Below are 17371 nucleotides of genomic sequence, written 5' to 3' on the forward strand. Positions count from 1 at the left end.
AAGACTTGTGGACTTCAACTGCCAGAATTCCTCCTCCAGTCACTTAGGAATTATGGGAAATGAAGTCCATAAGTCTTAAACTTGCCAAGTTTGAAGACCCTTGTTCTAGTTTATCCCAGATCCTATTGTCCTCCCCTGCAGTGTACTTCCTACGCTCCTGGAGTATAGATTCTTGATTGCAATTTTGCATATTACATAAAGAGGAAAAGTAATGACTGATGGAAGCATTCCAGTTATCTTCCAAGATGACTTCAGAATATTCTCTGAAACCTTAGAGTGGAGTGAAGAATATTAATCATCAGATACAGTCAGAATGAATGATAGATTCTTAGAAAGAGAACAAATCGGAGCAGGAGAACTAGAAGGATCAGGATCCTGGGAATGGTTGGAAGGCTGGTCCAGACACTAAATTAGATCATATACACCCAAGATTTTGATCTGGTGTAGGTAGTAAGAACATCTGAACTCAAGGCACATTCCTGCCCAAGTATCAAAGGTAATCCTTGAAATATATTAATCTGTGTTTAAATCTGCAATCTCCTACATCTGGGGCCTTCTGTAGCTCTGTGGATTGAATTTCAGGAAACCCTGCCATGAGGAGCTAGGGATAAATCCTCTGGAGAACAGCCAGGAATATATGGCTTAAGACCTTTCCAGTGATGTATCTCAGCCAGTTTTATCTTATATTTAAAGCTTGATTTTTCTCTCTCATCCTTTGCTATCGATGTTGAAGAAAAAATAAAATAAAACAAGTCTCAAGCATGTGGATGGTGACAATAGGATGTGCAGAACATTGCTCATCAATTGGACTCTTCTCCCATTGTACTTATCCTTCCAAGAGAAAAAGCACAGAAGCTCACAATCTGAGGAAAATAGTTTTCCAAGCCTCATTGCAATCTACCCATTTTATGTACCTGTTTTGATGGTTTATATAGAATGGAAGATATTAAAAACAGACTTACCCATCTAACTACACATAGATGTCCACACAACCAGTAATAGACATCTAAGCCCCAAATTTCCACTCAGACAAGACCATCATAACCAGATTGCAGAAGGCTAATAATAAGGGTAACAGTCACATCTCTGCAAACCAGGTATTTCATAGCAATGGGACCACAATAGGGAAGGATGCATTACACCAATGGATCCATTTATCCTTGTATTCACATGGGATCCTGATCATCTCTCTCTGCATGTTCACAGGACAGAGCTGGGCAAATTCCCGCTGGTAAAGATGATCCGTGAGGTAACCTGGAGCCCGATCATGTTGGCCTTTAAACATCAAAATAGTCATTTGAATGGGACTCAAGCTTATTAGCAACTAAGGCAGAGACTGCAATATAGATGTCATCTGCTAATAACTTAACCATTGCACTGAGTTTTGTGCCAACTGAATAGTTTAATGGTAGCCCCTGAATAATTTTTGGCAGCCTCATGTAAAGCATGTTAGAGATAAAGTCATGGGTACCAGTTGCCAGTACATCCCAGTTCAAATAGTCCAAAACTAATGTACCTGCCTCAGCTGAGCAAAGAGCCACTGGCCACAACTTTTATCTCTTTTATGGGGAAGAGAAATCTGCCCAGAACTAATGTTGGAACAGATATGAAACTACCAATAGTTCCAGATAAGACAGTCACTTCCTTTAGCTAGGACTGAGACTTAAGTTATTTCTACTTATTCAGATTTTCACAGCTTCAGGAACTAGGAGTTACATAGCTTTGGATGGCAATGTAGAATTTAATAGCAGTAATGTACTGGTGATCTCTCCCTCTCTCTCTCTCTCTCTAACACACACACACACACTCTCTCACATACCCCTACCTCCCAGGATCGTCATGTAGATGTTAAAGAGCAATAAGAAAATATTTAGCCCTCTAGTATAACATTTATTCCAGTAGCAACTAGGGACAAGGTGGTGATGCCTTCCAGAGATTTAGGAAAATTCCCAAGTGCTTATAGGAAGCTACTGAGATACATTTCCGCCTACCACTTCTACAGTGGTGGGACAACAGTTCTAGGCAACAATAATGTGCAGTTTGACCAGAAAGTGATCAATCTGATCATGGCCAAAAAGTAAAGGTAATGTCCCCCATTTTGAGATCCACACACCATTTGCTCTGAGTTAAACTGCTGATCACCAATATATGAGTAGGGATTGGCATAATATGGGGTTGACATGGAAACCATACATTCCTAACCAGCACTGGATCTCCTTGCTAAAGCATTGGTGCAGAAGTGAGATTCTACAGGTTTGCACCTATTCGCTAGAACCAGTTGTTAACATTCTAAGTAGTTCGGAGAACCAGTTGTTAGAAGAAATTACTGGCCTAATTCTGTAAGGAAGGCAGGAAGGAAACGTTCTGGTGTTGCTTACAGAAACTGCCTCTCCGTTAACCCTTATTACATTCTTCGCAGGGCTAGACTTCCTGTCTCAGGAACGTCTCTGGAGTTTTTTTTCCTCCTTTGCTGGTACTTTGCTTGTGTGGAGTAACCATTCAAAGTTACAATGGCACTGAAAAAAGTGACTTATGACCATTTTTCACAGTTATGACTGTTGCAGCATCCCCACAGTCATGAGAGGCCAGGCAAGGAGATGCGCGCCTCGATGTGAGTGATGTTGAGTTGGCCATGCCCAGCCAATAACATGCCCACCAAGCCATGTCCACCCAGTCACATGACCACCAAGTCACGCCTACCAACTAAACCATGCCCACAGAACTGGTTGTTAAAAAAATTGAATCCCACCCCTGCATTGGTGTTGAAATGCTTAAGCATTTATAGCATAAAGTAATGAAATCTACTGCAAGTTTTCTCTCAAAAAGTCTCACAACTGGTACGACTGCTGCTATATTTAACTTCTAGGTATAAAAAAACTTCATCTGAGCTTCTTCACCAGATGTCCCTAAAGAGAGAGTGCTGGTGTCTGTCAAAGAAAGGGCTTTGTTTGGGGAAATGCAACCTCCTCCAAAAAGCTCATTTGATGCTAACGTTATGAACTTTGGGGCAATAAATCAAGTCTTTGTCTTTATTTCTCAGGTATTTTGGAAACCATTTTGGTGTTAGAAGTTAACTGTTTTCATGATTCTTTACTATGATTTTATACTTTTTAGCGGTTTCAATAGCTCGGTTGTACTGTTCCCTAAGAATGTTTTAATTCTGTTTTCTGATTTTTAAAAATATGTTAGTATTGCTTTTATATTTACTTTTTCATAACATGGATAGTACAAATACTGGCCTACAGGATGTAAGATTTCTTCCTAATCAGTTCTCAGAATGAGTGTCAGGGTGCCTTTTTAGGGGATAGCAGCTTGGGAACAAACGAACCTAACTTCTTGTTGTTCTATCACTACTCCCTCTGAAGTTGGTATGACCGAAGGGCATAACCTTTTTTTCCAACAACACCAGAGGATCAAACAACTCTAGAAGTAGCATAAGCTTTCAAATTTGATCCTTTACAATGCCAAGACATTGTCTCACAGATAAACAGAGTTGGAGCCTTGGAGATGTTGCTTTCCAATCATGGTCACTGGTTTTATTTTTAGCTCCAGCAACGTGCCAAAGATAGCTGTGTCACTTCTCCATATTTAGTAACCGTGACCACAGCACACATTGGAGCAAGCTCAGGGTCGTGCCTCTGGTGTCTTTCCATATGTTAGGTAAGTTGCCCATCTATTAGCGAGTTCTAGTAATTAAAAAATAAATGTTCTCTTATTTATATTTTCTGAGAGAAGCAAAATCCTCTCTGGTAGTCTAATAGATTTCTTAAATCATTTGTGAAAGACTAGCATGGCTTTAATAGTTTTATTGCTTTAGCAGTTTTCAGAAAGCACAATAAGTAGATTAAATGTGAAAGGCAAAGGGATATTATTGAAGTGAACTGTGATTCAGTTTAGATTGGTTGACTTTTACAAATAGAAGTATTAAAGTTAGGCTAATATAAAAAGCAGATTACAGAATTATGCAACCAAGAATGAAGCGCAGTTCCAGAGAAACATTCCTGGGAATATCTGTCACAACTTGGACTCACACCATGCTGTTGGAGCCAACATTCTAGCTCAGGAAATGAACGCTGATTTGGAGTCTTTGGACTTGAATCCCTTCTCCGCCATGAAGATTATTGTGTGATTTGGTTAACCATCTATTTTTGTTCTATATGGTAGGAATAGCCCCAAACAGCCCAGTGAGCAGATGTGCATTTAGTAGCACTATGCATTGTGTTATTTCAGAGGGAGGGATGATGAAAATAATAAGACTAAGTGATACAGTAAGGTTTTTTTAAAGGGCTGGAATTCATAGAGATAGGGGAGATGTGTTTTAGAAGTAGCTAGTGTCAGAAAAAATGTTTTTGGCCAGCACTGATTGGGGAGAACCTGTGTCTTCTGTGCTGGATAAACTTTTAAGCAGATGGTGCTGGTCACTATCAACTCTTGAGCTTAACTATTCAGGCTGCAATCCATTTGTGTTTTTCACTTTGTTAAGGACAATGAAAATACAAAGGAGAACAGAAAATGGAATAGAGGGGAGAGTAGAGGAGGAAACAGCCCTGGGTCAGAGTTCTCCAGCTATTAATTTGCTATTGACAGGGCAACCGGACTTCCTGAGTCAAGGTCATTTCCATGCCCTGGACAAAGTTGGTTACTGATTAAAGATACAATAGAGTTGATGTTAGCTCCGCACTGGCGATTTAAACCACAGCTTGAGATAGCCAGCAAGCATTAAAAAAATTCCATTATGAAGCTAAATCCCCTTCCTGTTAGGCTGAGCTTCTTGAAAAAGCCTGCTTTTAGCAAAGTATCACCATTTCCTCTTTTTTCTTCTGTATTTTTTGGGGATAAGGCACTTTATTTGTCTTGTCTCCAGAGTGTGTGGGTGTTTTCGAAAATGTATTTGTCAGATTAAATGTGAAAACAAAGGTCATGCAGTAGTTTTACCAAAACCGGGTCTTAACTGTCACATAACAGTGAACAAGATTTTACAAAAACACTTATTCAGGATGGAATTTAAGGGCCATCCACAAGCAAAACCTAACAAATATGGGAGGGTGAGTTAAATATGATGAGATGATTTGTCATCTCATACAAAACAATAGGGCAGATCTGTGGCTTGCATAGTTGTGGCTAGGGGTGGGATTCTACCGATTCAGACCGGTTCTATAGAACCGGTTGTTATGATTTCACACAGTTTGGAGAACTGGCAAATCATTCCCCTGGCTGGCACCCTCCCTCTCCGCCCTCCCCTCCCCACCATGCCCAGTCAGTCCTTATCATGTATGCGCAACATCGCGCACATGCTTGACATCACTGACTGGGTTCTTCCCTGCCCGGTCACTCTTCAAGGTATTTTTCCCACTCCCAGCCATCAGTTGTTCCTATAATCAGCTGTGCCAGGATTTCCCTCGTCATCTTACTGATTCCCCTGGGTGTATTCCCTGAGTCCCAAAAAGCCAAAAAATTTGGGGGGGGGGGGCGCACACTCTGTGCTCCATTTTTTTGACTTCCTGGGCCTCAGGGAAACTTCCTGGGAGCCAAAATACCCCTCCAGGAGCTTCCCTGAGGCCCAGAAGGCCCCAAAATGAAGGGTGGGGGATGCTGCGTGCCCCTTCCAGGCTCCATTTTTTTCTTCCTGAGCCCCAGGGGAGACTTTTGGGAACAAAAATGTCCCCTGGAGGCTTCTCTAAGGCCCAGAAGGCCCAAAAAACAGGGGGGGCTGCTGCTGCAAAAAAGCCATGCCCACCCAGTCACATGGCCATGCCCATCTAGCCACACCCACAGAACCGGTTGTTTAAAACTTTGAATCCCACCCCTGGTTGTGGCACTATCTTGAATTTTGACCCGTCCCTCTTCCCTCCTGCAACACCCCTGAGCTAAAATTTTAAATCAAGTTTAACAAGGAAATCCTTCCTTCTTCCCTTCCCTTCCCTTCCTTTTCTCCAGACATTAATGTACTTGGCCAAAAGCTTTGCTGAATCAACCTTATTTGGAATAGTTAAGAAAAAATAATTTAGAGTATTTACCTACTAGCAACTCCATAAACACTTGCCTCCTTTCTGGTCTTGTAAAGGATTCCAAGAAGATTAATTTAAGGAGGTACTGGAAATTGTTATATGCATATCCACAAGTACCTGAATCATATTTCTCCCTTCAAATTGAAGCCACTGCACAACTTCAGCAGTTAGTGCCCAGGAAACCTCCAAATATCCAGGTTTAAAATGGACTGGGCAATTAAAAAAATAAAAAATAGGTAATGGCAAACCATTTCTAAACTTTTGCACAAAAAAAACCCCAGTGTAGACTTTACACATAGCAACTCTATGTAGTAAGTCTTCATTCAAGTGATACTTTGCTTTAAGTATTTTCCCCATTTAAGTGTCTTCTGAGTTTCAACTTGTCATTCCCAGTCATTCCATAACTACATTATCTAGAGAAGTTCCTAGTTTTTCTTTTCAACTAGGCATAGGAGAAGTCACAGCATTTGTTTTCCAAATCAAACTGTTTTTTTGCTTTTTGCCAATTATGGGACTCTTTTTGCTATGCTACTCTTTTTCTTTTCATTGCAGAATGCTTTGTTCTGTTTAATCGTATCAAAGATTGCTGAGGCATAATCAATGTTCACGATTTGTAGCTCCATTTCTGAGTGAAGTGAGATTTGAGCAGTGCGATAAAAACCTTGCTCTGAGAAGGAGGTTTTAGACAAATTGATAGGAAGTGGAACAAAACAGTGTAAGCAATTTTGATTCTACATCATGTTTCATTTCAACTTCACAGCAAATTATTTGTGGCAAATGTCAAATTGTTATCTGTCACTGTAAATTTTATTTTTTAAATGGCACCAATGAAATGGGACACATCACCATTTTTTCCTATTTCTCCTGCTGTCAAGTGACCATTTCAGAATGAGATTTCAGAACAACGGATCAATATCTCTGATACTAGTGAGACCAATCCCTGAATACTTTTCTTATTTCTCATCAGTATTGCACTTGGAAGGATCACTTCTTGTGTTTGAAGACATCTTCAAACTGGTGGCGTTCTACTGTGTCAGTAGGTAAGTTGGTTAGACATTTTCCACTCATGGTGCCATGTGACCTTGCAAATATGCTTGTGAGAATGACAAAACAGCCTACAAAAAAAAGTCTTCAAGAGGCTGTTTGAGGTGGAATGAACAGCATGCTCCCTCAACCCACAAAAGTGGGAAGAGTAATAGAAAAACCTGCCTGTCTACCTGCATGGAATTCCTTGTTCCTGAGGCTGCCAACAAAATGCTTAAGTAAAAGGAATCCTATTTTCAAAGTATAAAGATGTCTGTCTGTCTGTCTACCTATCATCTATCTATCTACTAAAATCTTTCTTGTTATGACTTTCAACTGGGTAAAACAGTGCTTTATATGGCAACAACTTTTGAAGCAAAATACTTCCAATTGGCTAACTTACAGAAAATCCAGGGCCATGACTCCCAAGGAAGTCACACTTGTGGAATTTGTATCTGTTTCAGTGCTACTAGCTGCTGCTATGGTTACACGATCTTCATTTTCAATATTCTATTATAGTTTCCCAGCCAGTCTCGCAATCCCTCACTGAGCCATCCAGCAGCAACTTACCTTCCTGCTAGAAAGGAGAAGGAGGGAAGGAGGGAGGGAAGGAAAGAAGGGTTTCCAGTGTTCCTTGCCAGAAGCTCAACAGGGAAGCCAACCAAGGAGTCAGAATTCACTCTCATTCCCACTGCTTATTCCAATATTTGAGGGGCTGCTGCAAAGAAGGGGGGCTCAACATATTCTCCAAAGCACCTGAAGATAGGACAAGAAGCAATGGATGGAAACCAATCAAGGAGAGAGCAAACCTAGAACCAAGGGGAAATTTCCTGACACTGAGAACAATTAATCAGTGGCTTGCCTTCAGAAGCTATGGGGGCAGAAGTGGCATTCAGCAGGTTCTGATCAGTTCTGGAAAACCAGTAGCGGAAATTTTGAGTAATTCGGAGAACCGACAAATTCCACCTCTGACTGGCCCCGCCCCCCTCTATTCTCTTCCTCCCGAGTCCCAGCTGATCGGCTGGATCTTCTTTTGTTGCTCTGTACGGAGCTGGAAAGCAGGTTAGTGGGGTGGGGAAGGAATGGGATTTTGCAGTACCCTTCCCCTGCCATGCCACCAAGCCACAACTACCAAGCCACGCCATGCCCACCAAGCCACTCCCACAGAACAGGTAGTAAAAAAATTTGAATCCCACCACTTTGTGGGTGCTTCATCACTGGAGGTTTTTAAGAAAAGATTGGACAACCATTTGTCCAGGATGGTATGGTGTCTATGTGCAGGGGGTTGGATTAGAAGACCTCTAAAGTCCTTTCCAACTCTTTGTTATTTTGTTCTGCTTTTTTGGGGGGCTTTCCTTTGATAATTCTTTTTCTCTGTTTAGATAAGGAAGTATCTCTGAAACAATGGGTCAATGGGACATGAATTGTCTAGTAGTCTAAAACATCACAGCAGGTATAATTTCTACAGGAAAACAGAATAAGAAAATTCAACTTGTAGAATGTTATCTCAAGCTATGGATGGAGCAGTGTAGGGAATTAGTAATGTTTTCTTGGTTAACTTAATTTTTAAAAAAGCCTAACCAAACAAATCAGACAAATTTGGGACGACATCTTTTTATTCATAAGAATTATTTTATTTGAAGGAGCACTCAGAATGGGCACCCTCTATCTGCAATCAATAATGTGAATCCAGCCCATTATATTCCATCTGCTCAGAGCAATTCTGCATCTTTCTTTATAAAAAAAAGTCCTTTTGTACCTTCTTTGATATTCCCCATCACCTGCTTTGCATTATAATTACATACATCTTGAATACATGGCGGGCTACAAAGAACCAGAAGGGAAAAAGAGTTTGGCACTATCCAAAGTTACCTTATGCTTTTGGACAATCTTGTTATGTAACTATTATGTCTCAAGTCTTTTTTCACTCAACATTATTAGGGAAACATAAGCAAGAGATATTTTAAGGGGCCAAAGCCAAACCTATTATTGTGTGAGCGAAAGAAACAAGATGGTCACCTCAAGCAAAAGATTCTGAGAGGCAGCATTAAAGTAGTAGGAGAAAAGAGCTACCTTCTTCAAATGTTCTGGTGATGTTTTGGCAATTCACATGTTACTGAAGAACTAATTATTTGAACACCGAGTTCACTTTTGTAAATCGAATTGGAGGGAGCATGAACAAGTTCCTCATAATACTTTAGTATATTTAGATGGAAAACTCATTTGATTTGTTCATGGAGATAATTCAAATAAAACAGAATAACAGAGTTGGAAGGGACCTTGGAGGTCTTCTAGTTCAACCCTCTCCTCAGGCAGGAAACCCTATATCATTTTAGACGAATGTTTGTCCAATCTCTTCTTAAAAACCTCCGGTGTTGGAGCATTCACAACTTCTGGAGGCAAGTAGTCCCACTGATTAATTGTTGTAACTATCAGGAAATTTCTCCTTAGTTCTCTCCTTGATTGGTTTCCATCCATTGCTTCTTGTCCTGCCTTCAGGTGCTTTGGGAAATATGTTGACTTCCTCTTGTGGGAGCCCCTTAGATATTGGAACACTGCTGTCATATCACCCCTAATCCTTCTTTTCATTAAGCATGATTAAACATTAATATGACTGTCACTGACCCTGGTCCTAAACACTGTCCATTTTTGTATAGCAGAAAAGGATCTCTTATTTCAGGAACCCCAAAATGATTGTTACCTAACAATTTTATTTTATATATCCATCAGTAGGAGGGAGACCCCATATTTTTTTTTATATATTTTTTTAAATAAGTAAAATGTTGCATATAATTAAGTGACTGCTGGCTGTAAGTAATCCAATTATCCTAAATAGTCCTGTGAAAGCTTGTGGTAAGTAAGAGTACCTTCGATGGGATCACTTGCTCAAGAACATTTAATGTGGAAGACTTAGACTAATGTAAAACAAGTATCAGCAAAATGGAATGGGTGGGCAGATAGCAGTGGTGAGCTCATCTCTTAACCTTTTTTAGGATTTCCAAGGCAAGCAGTTTGTTTAACCCTTGTTTAGTCGTTTGACAAAACAACTTCCTTTAATATAGAGAAGCTCTAGCCAAGCTCTATTGGCATATATTAAATGAAACTTGCTGTTCCAAGCTGATTTTTTTAAAAGAATGACCTCAGTCTGCGAATAAGAACAAAGAATCTTCATCAATGATTTCAGGATATTTTGCTGCATGGCCCTTTATAATAGCTAATCTTGTATCCCTAATCTCCTGAAAGAACATGTATACATAGGCATTAGTAGGTTGGAACACAGAGAAGAAGTCCAGAATTTCACACAATTTGGAAATATGATAGGTCCCAAGAAGCATCTTATAAATGTGTATGTTGTACTACCATTCATCCGGTGGCTAAGACCTCTATGGCTGCATCTTGTGACATTTTAAGGAGATAACTTTCTGCCAAATAAGCTGGACACCCTCTCTGTGGATATAGATAGGTGATCAATAATAGCACCAGTCAGTTAATCAATTTATTTATTGTTTTAAAACAGCATCAGTCAGTCTGTACTCTTTAGCTATACTGAATGAGAACTTTGGCAATTGCAGCCCTATTACACCTGGATTGCAGTTGACCTGATTTAATTACAGTCAGTGATGTCTTATGAAGAGTGTGTCCTTCAGAAGTCTTCCTCATTAATGCCTTTATAGTGTTACCCAATCATCCAGAGCCTGTCCTCATTGCTATGATATCCGCACAATAGTGAGTGGATAACTAGAAGACATTATGACCATTTTATCATTCCTGATTTATGTTCTTTCAGTATCACCAACCATTCTTGTATATTATATTATATATTATATTATATTATATTATATTATATTATATTATATTATTATATTATATTATATTATATTATATTATATTATATTATATTATATTATATTATATTATATTATATATTATATTATATTATATTATATTATATTATATTATATTATATTATATTATATTATATTATATTATATTATACCTTCTTCATGTTTGATTGGCCCAGCAGTTGTAGGATGATGCTATAAACTGTTATAAATCCCCACTTGGCAATTATCCCAAGTGGGGATCTTGAATAAGGACCGTTCCAAATAAGGATCTTGAATAAGGACCATTCCGCTCTGCTAATAATGGCAGAAATATACCTTGGCAACATCTGTTTTTCTGCTCAGTTTCTATTATGTTGCCTTCAATTCATTGACAGCTTGAGAAAGGTATGAGAAAGGTTTAAATTGTTCTCAATTCTGCCTGTGTTAAAGTTATGTTTTCCTATTATTCTGATTATGTCTAAGGACAGCCTCAGGGTATACAAATGTACAAACTTTGCCATGCATTGCCTTGAAGTGAATCAAAGACTGGAAGTGATTGAGAAGAAGGGTAATAATGACAACAATGGAACTAGCCATTTTTATTCCATCTCAAGGCTGCAACAGAGTGGTATAGAAAGACTCTGAGATGGGGTGAGCAACTATGGCATCTTGACGACTTCAACTCCCTGAATTCCCAAGCTAGCCATTTTGGCTCAGGAATTCTAGGAATTGAAGTCTGCAGATTGTAAAGATGCCATAGTTGGCCATCCCTAAGTGCTATGTTTATGACAAAAAAAGTAATTAATAAAAAAATTTGCGAGACCACCCATGGTCTTATTTCTATGTTCATATACATACAGCTGCCACACTCTTTCTTTTTTGCTTTAAACAATACTATGTGGTTCATAGAAAAGAAATAAGAAATAGTAATGCAGAGAGAATTTAAGGGCAGTAGGAAAGACAAAGATAAGGAAAATCCACTACATCTCTTCACACTCTTCTTGTTCTGGCAAAATATGCTTGTTCCCACTATTTTCCACAAATAAATTTGCTTTCTTTTCTTCTTTCTGTTTTGATCATGGTTTTATCACAGGTCCCCTTCCTATTGATCCTTTTAGTATTCCTTCATTTATGCAGGTTATGATTTGTTCCTCATGGATAGTGTCTGTATAACCAAGTAACTGTATGACAGTTAGAACAGTTAATCACTGGAAGGACTTGACTCCAGACGTTCTGGGTACTCCATCACTGGAAATTTTTAGGAAGAGATTGGACAACCATTTGTTAAGAATTCTGCTTGAGCAGGGGGTTGGACTAGTTTAACTCTGTTATTCTGTTATTCAAATCACTGTGCTTTTTTTGTACCGTCTCTCAATTTTGTTTTCCATCCACTTTGATTTAACACTCAGTCACTTGTGATCCAATCCCTATAGCCACCTACACTTCATTATTCCTATTGCACTCAGCTAATTTTTATATTTCCCCCAACATACTGAACTCTCACTTCCTTATAACAAAAGGAAATGAGCAGAAACATGCCCTTTACATCGTTTTGCACTTCTTTTGACAAAAGTTATTACAAAAGGCATCTTCTGAATACATATCCTCATCCTCTTAAATTATTGTGCATAAGCACTTCTTGCACATTTAATACATTGAACATAAAAGGCAACTTAGCACATTCTTTTTTGACTCCCTCCTGAATGTTACTCACTGAAACAATTCCCTAAGCATTCCACTGATTTTCCTGCAGGTTTTATTTCCATCATGACTTTACCAAATTTAACAACCAACCAACAACACCATATTCATGCAAAACATTCCCCCCCAAAATTCAAGTCTGTTCACTGCATCATATGTATCCTCTAAATCAACAGAAGTACAGCACATTTTCTTTCCCAAATTCATACATTTCTAAATCACTGCTAAAGAACCAAAATCTGGTCTGCATATCCATTAAAATTGCAGTATACTTCCAAAGTTTGGCAATTGTCTCTTCATCTGTCTTTTATACCCTTTCACTCAGAAACCTGCAAAACACCTTGATAAACACATGTAAGAAACTAATCCCCACCTAGTTCTTACATTCAATTTTGTTGCCTTCCCTTTGAACAGAATAGCAAAATTTGTTTTCTTCCAGTCATCAGACTCGTGCATGTTAAACAGGTCAAGCAGCCACTCCATCAGCAAAGGACACTCATATGTTCACATTTCTCTGGGTACATTTTCTGTGTCTGAAGCTTATTCTTTTTCAACACTCCAACTTTCTTTTCATCATTTCTTTGTCCTTACTACCACTAATAACATTTCTCTCAATTCTGGTCTAACGATAACATTTTAATAACAGAGAACATTTGTAGCTCAGGATTACAAATGAGAGAGGCCTTGGTGCTCTCTGAGCATGCTTGTTTTCTTGCAGATGTTTCATTACCCAAACTAGTTAGCATCATCAATGCTGATAATATATTGTTATCATTCATAGAAATCTCTAAAAAAAAAACACAAGCAAATTAAAGCCTGGTTCTATGTCAAGGATGCCTCCGCTATTCCGTTCTCACTAGGACCCCATATCTAGAGACCACCTCGCAAATTAATGTATTACTGCTCACAACTCAACAACCCAGTAATGTTTAGAATCAGGCAGCATCAAACTGAATAAACAAGAAACCAGTAACTCAGAGATACGGGTAATTTTACTGATACACGCAGCAAACATTGTGTTGCTTTCTCATACTCTGTCTCTCTCTTGCTTTCCTTCTTTTTTTATTCTCTAGAGATCTGCTTCCGTATACATTAAGATTGCCACAAGCAATTTTGGAAGCTAATAGTGCCACGGAATTAGAAACCATCTCTGATTTGGGGATAGGTAAGTTGTGTTGAAAACGATATACGATATACTTACAAATACACACCTCTTATTTTGTTAGTTTGATTTTGTTATATGATGCTACGGATTTCTGCAAGAAGAATACATTCCAGACTGCTGTGGTCTGCTCCTTCTTCCCACTGGAACTGTTTATAGAAATGTGTGAAAGGCTGTTGAGTACTATCTTCCATTTGAAGAGCCTTGGTGGCGCAGTAGTTAGAATGTAGTACTGCAGGCTAGTTCTGCTGATTGACGGCTGCCAGCAGTTTGACAGTTTGGTCCTGACCTGCTCAAGGTTGACTCAGCCTTCCATCCTTCCAAGGTTGGTAAAATGAGGACCCAGATTGTTGGGGGCAATATGCTGATTCTGTAAAGTACTTAGAGAGAGCTGTAAAGCACTGTGATGTGATATATAAGTCTAAGTGCTATTGCAATTCAAGGGATCCTCTTCTTTGACTCATCATCCAATTCAGCTCTGATTTAAAGAACCATTAAAGGGATAGCAGGAACCTTGAATGTTTCAGTCAACTGTAAGGAATCAGACAGGAAGTGGAAAAAGAAAATCAGAAGAATTTATTTCTGCTGTTCTTCTCAGCGGTGTTACTATATGTCATTACAAATCTGAGTTCTATTTTGTTTTGTTTTCTGATAATGTTTAAGGAATATTTTGGATTGGTGAGGGTGAAGGTTTGTTCTCTGAGCTTGTGGGTTGGTTTACTTTTTAGCATCGTGTTTCCCAACCTTGGCAACTTTAAAATGGCTGGGCTCAACTCCCAGAATTTTTTAGATGGAATGCTGGCTAAGGAATTCTGGGAGCTGAAGTCCACACATTTTAAAAGAGCCAACATTGAGAAAACACAGCATTAGTACAACATTCAGCTTTTTTCTTTGCTTATGGCTCGTGTAAAGAAATTCTAAAATAGTAGACATTAGTCATTTTTTTTGCTTCATTTGTTCATTTTTTATTGGTGGTTAAATGGCAGAATCGAAAGGCATTGGAAATCTGTACCAACTTCCCCCTCCCACCCACATTTATGGGAAGACATGAATCTGGAAAAAAATGCTTACAACATTGCTAGTTACATGAAAGAAACAACAGAGGTTTCTTTTTACAATTATATACTGTACATTAGGAGAAGCTGTATTTAAATGTTTCTTATGTGAGGGAACAAAACTAATTTTAGACATTTCTTTTTTTAAAAAAATCATTAAAACAAATGAAGCAGAATACTTTTTGTACAGGAAGAATAACATGGGTTGGGTTGGGTTTATCCTGATCCACACTATTCAATGCACCCATCCCTCAATAAGATGCCTTGAACATTTGATGGGATTGTAATGTTCTCATGCCATGCTGTCTAGAAGTACTAGAAGCTATTGTCCCCAAATTATGGAGAGAAAAGTCTAATTTGGTGTTTTCATATATTGAATTGGGCTCAGAGACATAAGGCAACCAATGACAATCGCCTCCAGCATGGCTGACTTTTCACTGTCACTAATTGGGGGCAGATACCAAGTTGTCTTCAAACACAGCTTCACACAGAGGATATGTCAGTTGGCTAATTACATTTTGACATATTTAAACTCATGTAATTGAAGGGAAGAAATGGATAAGAAAGGTGTTTTTTTAATTTGGAGTATAAATATTGGTAGCGGAGCCTAAGAGCTACAGTATTAGACATGTCTAACTTGACTACTTCCACATTAGAATTCTACCTAAAGGATGGAGAAACATGTGGTTCTCCAGATGTTGCTATTCCACAAGTTTTGTTAACACTAGCATGATGTTTGGTGAAAGATGCCGAGTTTAGCAAAAATCTGGATGGCCTCACATTCCTTACCTCTGAAGGAGAGGGGCAGCCAACACTTTAAGATTGTCCCAGGGTCAACTCAGTTCTGAGTACAGACAATTTGCCTTTCTTTACAAAATGGTTACATACAGAACTCAGAATGGTAGAAACATGCAAATTTTATCAAAAATTTGACATACAGGACCAGAAGGAATTCTAGAAGGAATTCAGTACATTCAGCTCAATCCCACTGTTAATATTGCTTTCATTTGGGAGCTCTATTCATTTCTGAGTATATATACTTATCTTTGTGTTTGTAAATCTATTCTTATTTACTTTAAATAAAATAAGTGCAGTGAATAAAAGGGTTCACATTTCACCTAAGATGCAATTTCATTGGGATTGTGCATGTCTGATTCCTTGGGATTCATTAACTCATCTATAATATGAGATTAATATGTTCTGCCACATATAATTTTTCTCACAATAAAGAATATGCCAAAGCCAAAGTGGTTTAGATCAGGGTCCCCAAATCCCCAGGCCACAGACCATCATCGGTCTGTGGCCTGCCAGGTACTGGATCGCGCAAGCAAGTGAAGCCCCATCTGCCCCACACAGGATCCAAGCAATGCATGAAACCACACCCCCTGGGCCATGGAAAAACTGCCTTCCATTGAAATGGTGCCTGGTACTCAAAAGATTGGGGGGCACTGGTTTAGATTATTAAAATAATATGTACAATAGTCTATTAGGCCCTGGAAATACTTTTTCAATTACAGAATAAATTTGCCTTGTACCAAATATATTAGCCAGGTAAGCTTAATATTGTTTAGACTGACCAGCAGTTGCTTTCTAGTATTTTAGAAAGGAACCTGGAAATAGCCAGGACTAAACCTTGAACTTTCTGTTTGCAAAGCATGTGCTATCTCATTAAGCTATAATTCTTACTAAACCTTCCCTTTAAAAAAGTCATACTAAATAAGGGCATAACTAGATTGTAGTCCATCATATAGTTTTAGGAAATCTAAGCAACATAAAGGGGAGGTAACAATAGGTAGTGTAGCCATAGTTTCTTTCCTAAAAAGGAAAGATTTCATAATCTAAAACACTCACTTATTGGCAAGTTCCACTTCCTCTGGAATCATAGGAGATGGAATTCCCCATTTTGCACTGATATATACATCGTCCTACAGAGAGTTTGTATTACCAGTTCCTTCTGCAGTGAATGTGGTTTCTATCAAAACGTCATTGCTAAATTGTTGGGTTTTAGATTTCTCTCATTGGGATGACACTGACAGTGCTTTTCTTTTTGAGTTTGGGCCTAGTTTTTAGCAAAATTTGTGTTTGTAGGACCTGGTTTAAAATAACAAAATTAGTTTAAAAGAAATAAGCAACTACATTATCAAAAGTGTGCCCAGGAAGAGTATGAAATGTAACAAACAGTTTGCTTGGTACGTTTCTGAACAGAACTGATAGAACATTCACAGCACCAGATATTAGATTTTTAGTTTTTACAGTTATATTGCACTTTTCATCAGATCAAGGACCATCCTCCATTTATTTCCCACAAAAAACAGTTTTGTCTATGCAATAGTGATTAGGTGAAAATGAATCTATAGGATACCATGATTGTAATGGACTTGAACGGAGGTCTCCCCAGTCCTAGTGCAATCTCTTAACTCTAGGTCATGTTGGCTCTTGAACCCTAGTAAGTCAACCTTATTTGCAGCAAACATTTCTGAATTTCACTAAAGAAGATGTGATCTACAACGCTAATTTGTTCAGTTCCTGCTGAATATTATGAAGTGGTTGAAAATAACCTATCCACAGAACAGGGTGTAACTGTTCTCATTCAGTTTA

General features: G+C 38.6%; 1 protein-coding gene across 1 annotated transcript in view; it reads left to right on the plus strand.

The window, feature by feature from the left end:
- RIN3 (Ras and Rab interactor 3) overlaps positions 1 to 17371 on the plus strand; it is a 92864-nt gene that overhangs the window by 45917 nt on the left and 29576 nt on the right. The window contains exons 4-5 of the mRNA XM_087922106.1: positions 6976 to 7048; positions 13630 to 13721. Coding sequence (XP_087778232.1) covers positions 6976 to 7048; positions 13630 to 13721 — 165 coding nt within the window. The remainder of the gene's footprint in view (positions 1 to 6975; positions 7049 to 13629; positions 13722 to 17371) is intronic.

The sequence above is a fragment of the Pseudonaja textilis genome, chromosome 1 (assembly GCF_049901715.1).
Source record: "Pseudonaja textilis isolate UNSWEBS1 chromosome 1, rPseTex1.2, whole genome shotgun sequence".
In the NCBI taxonomy this organism is placed as follows: Eukaryota; Metazoa; Chordata; class Lepidosauria; order Squamata; family Elapidae; genus Pseudonaja; species Pseudonaja textilis.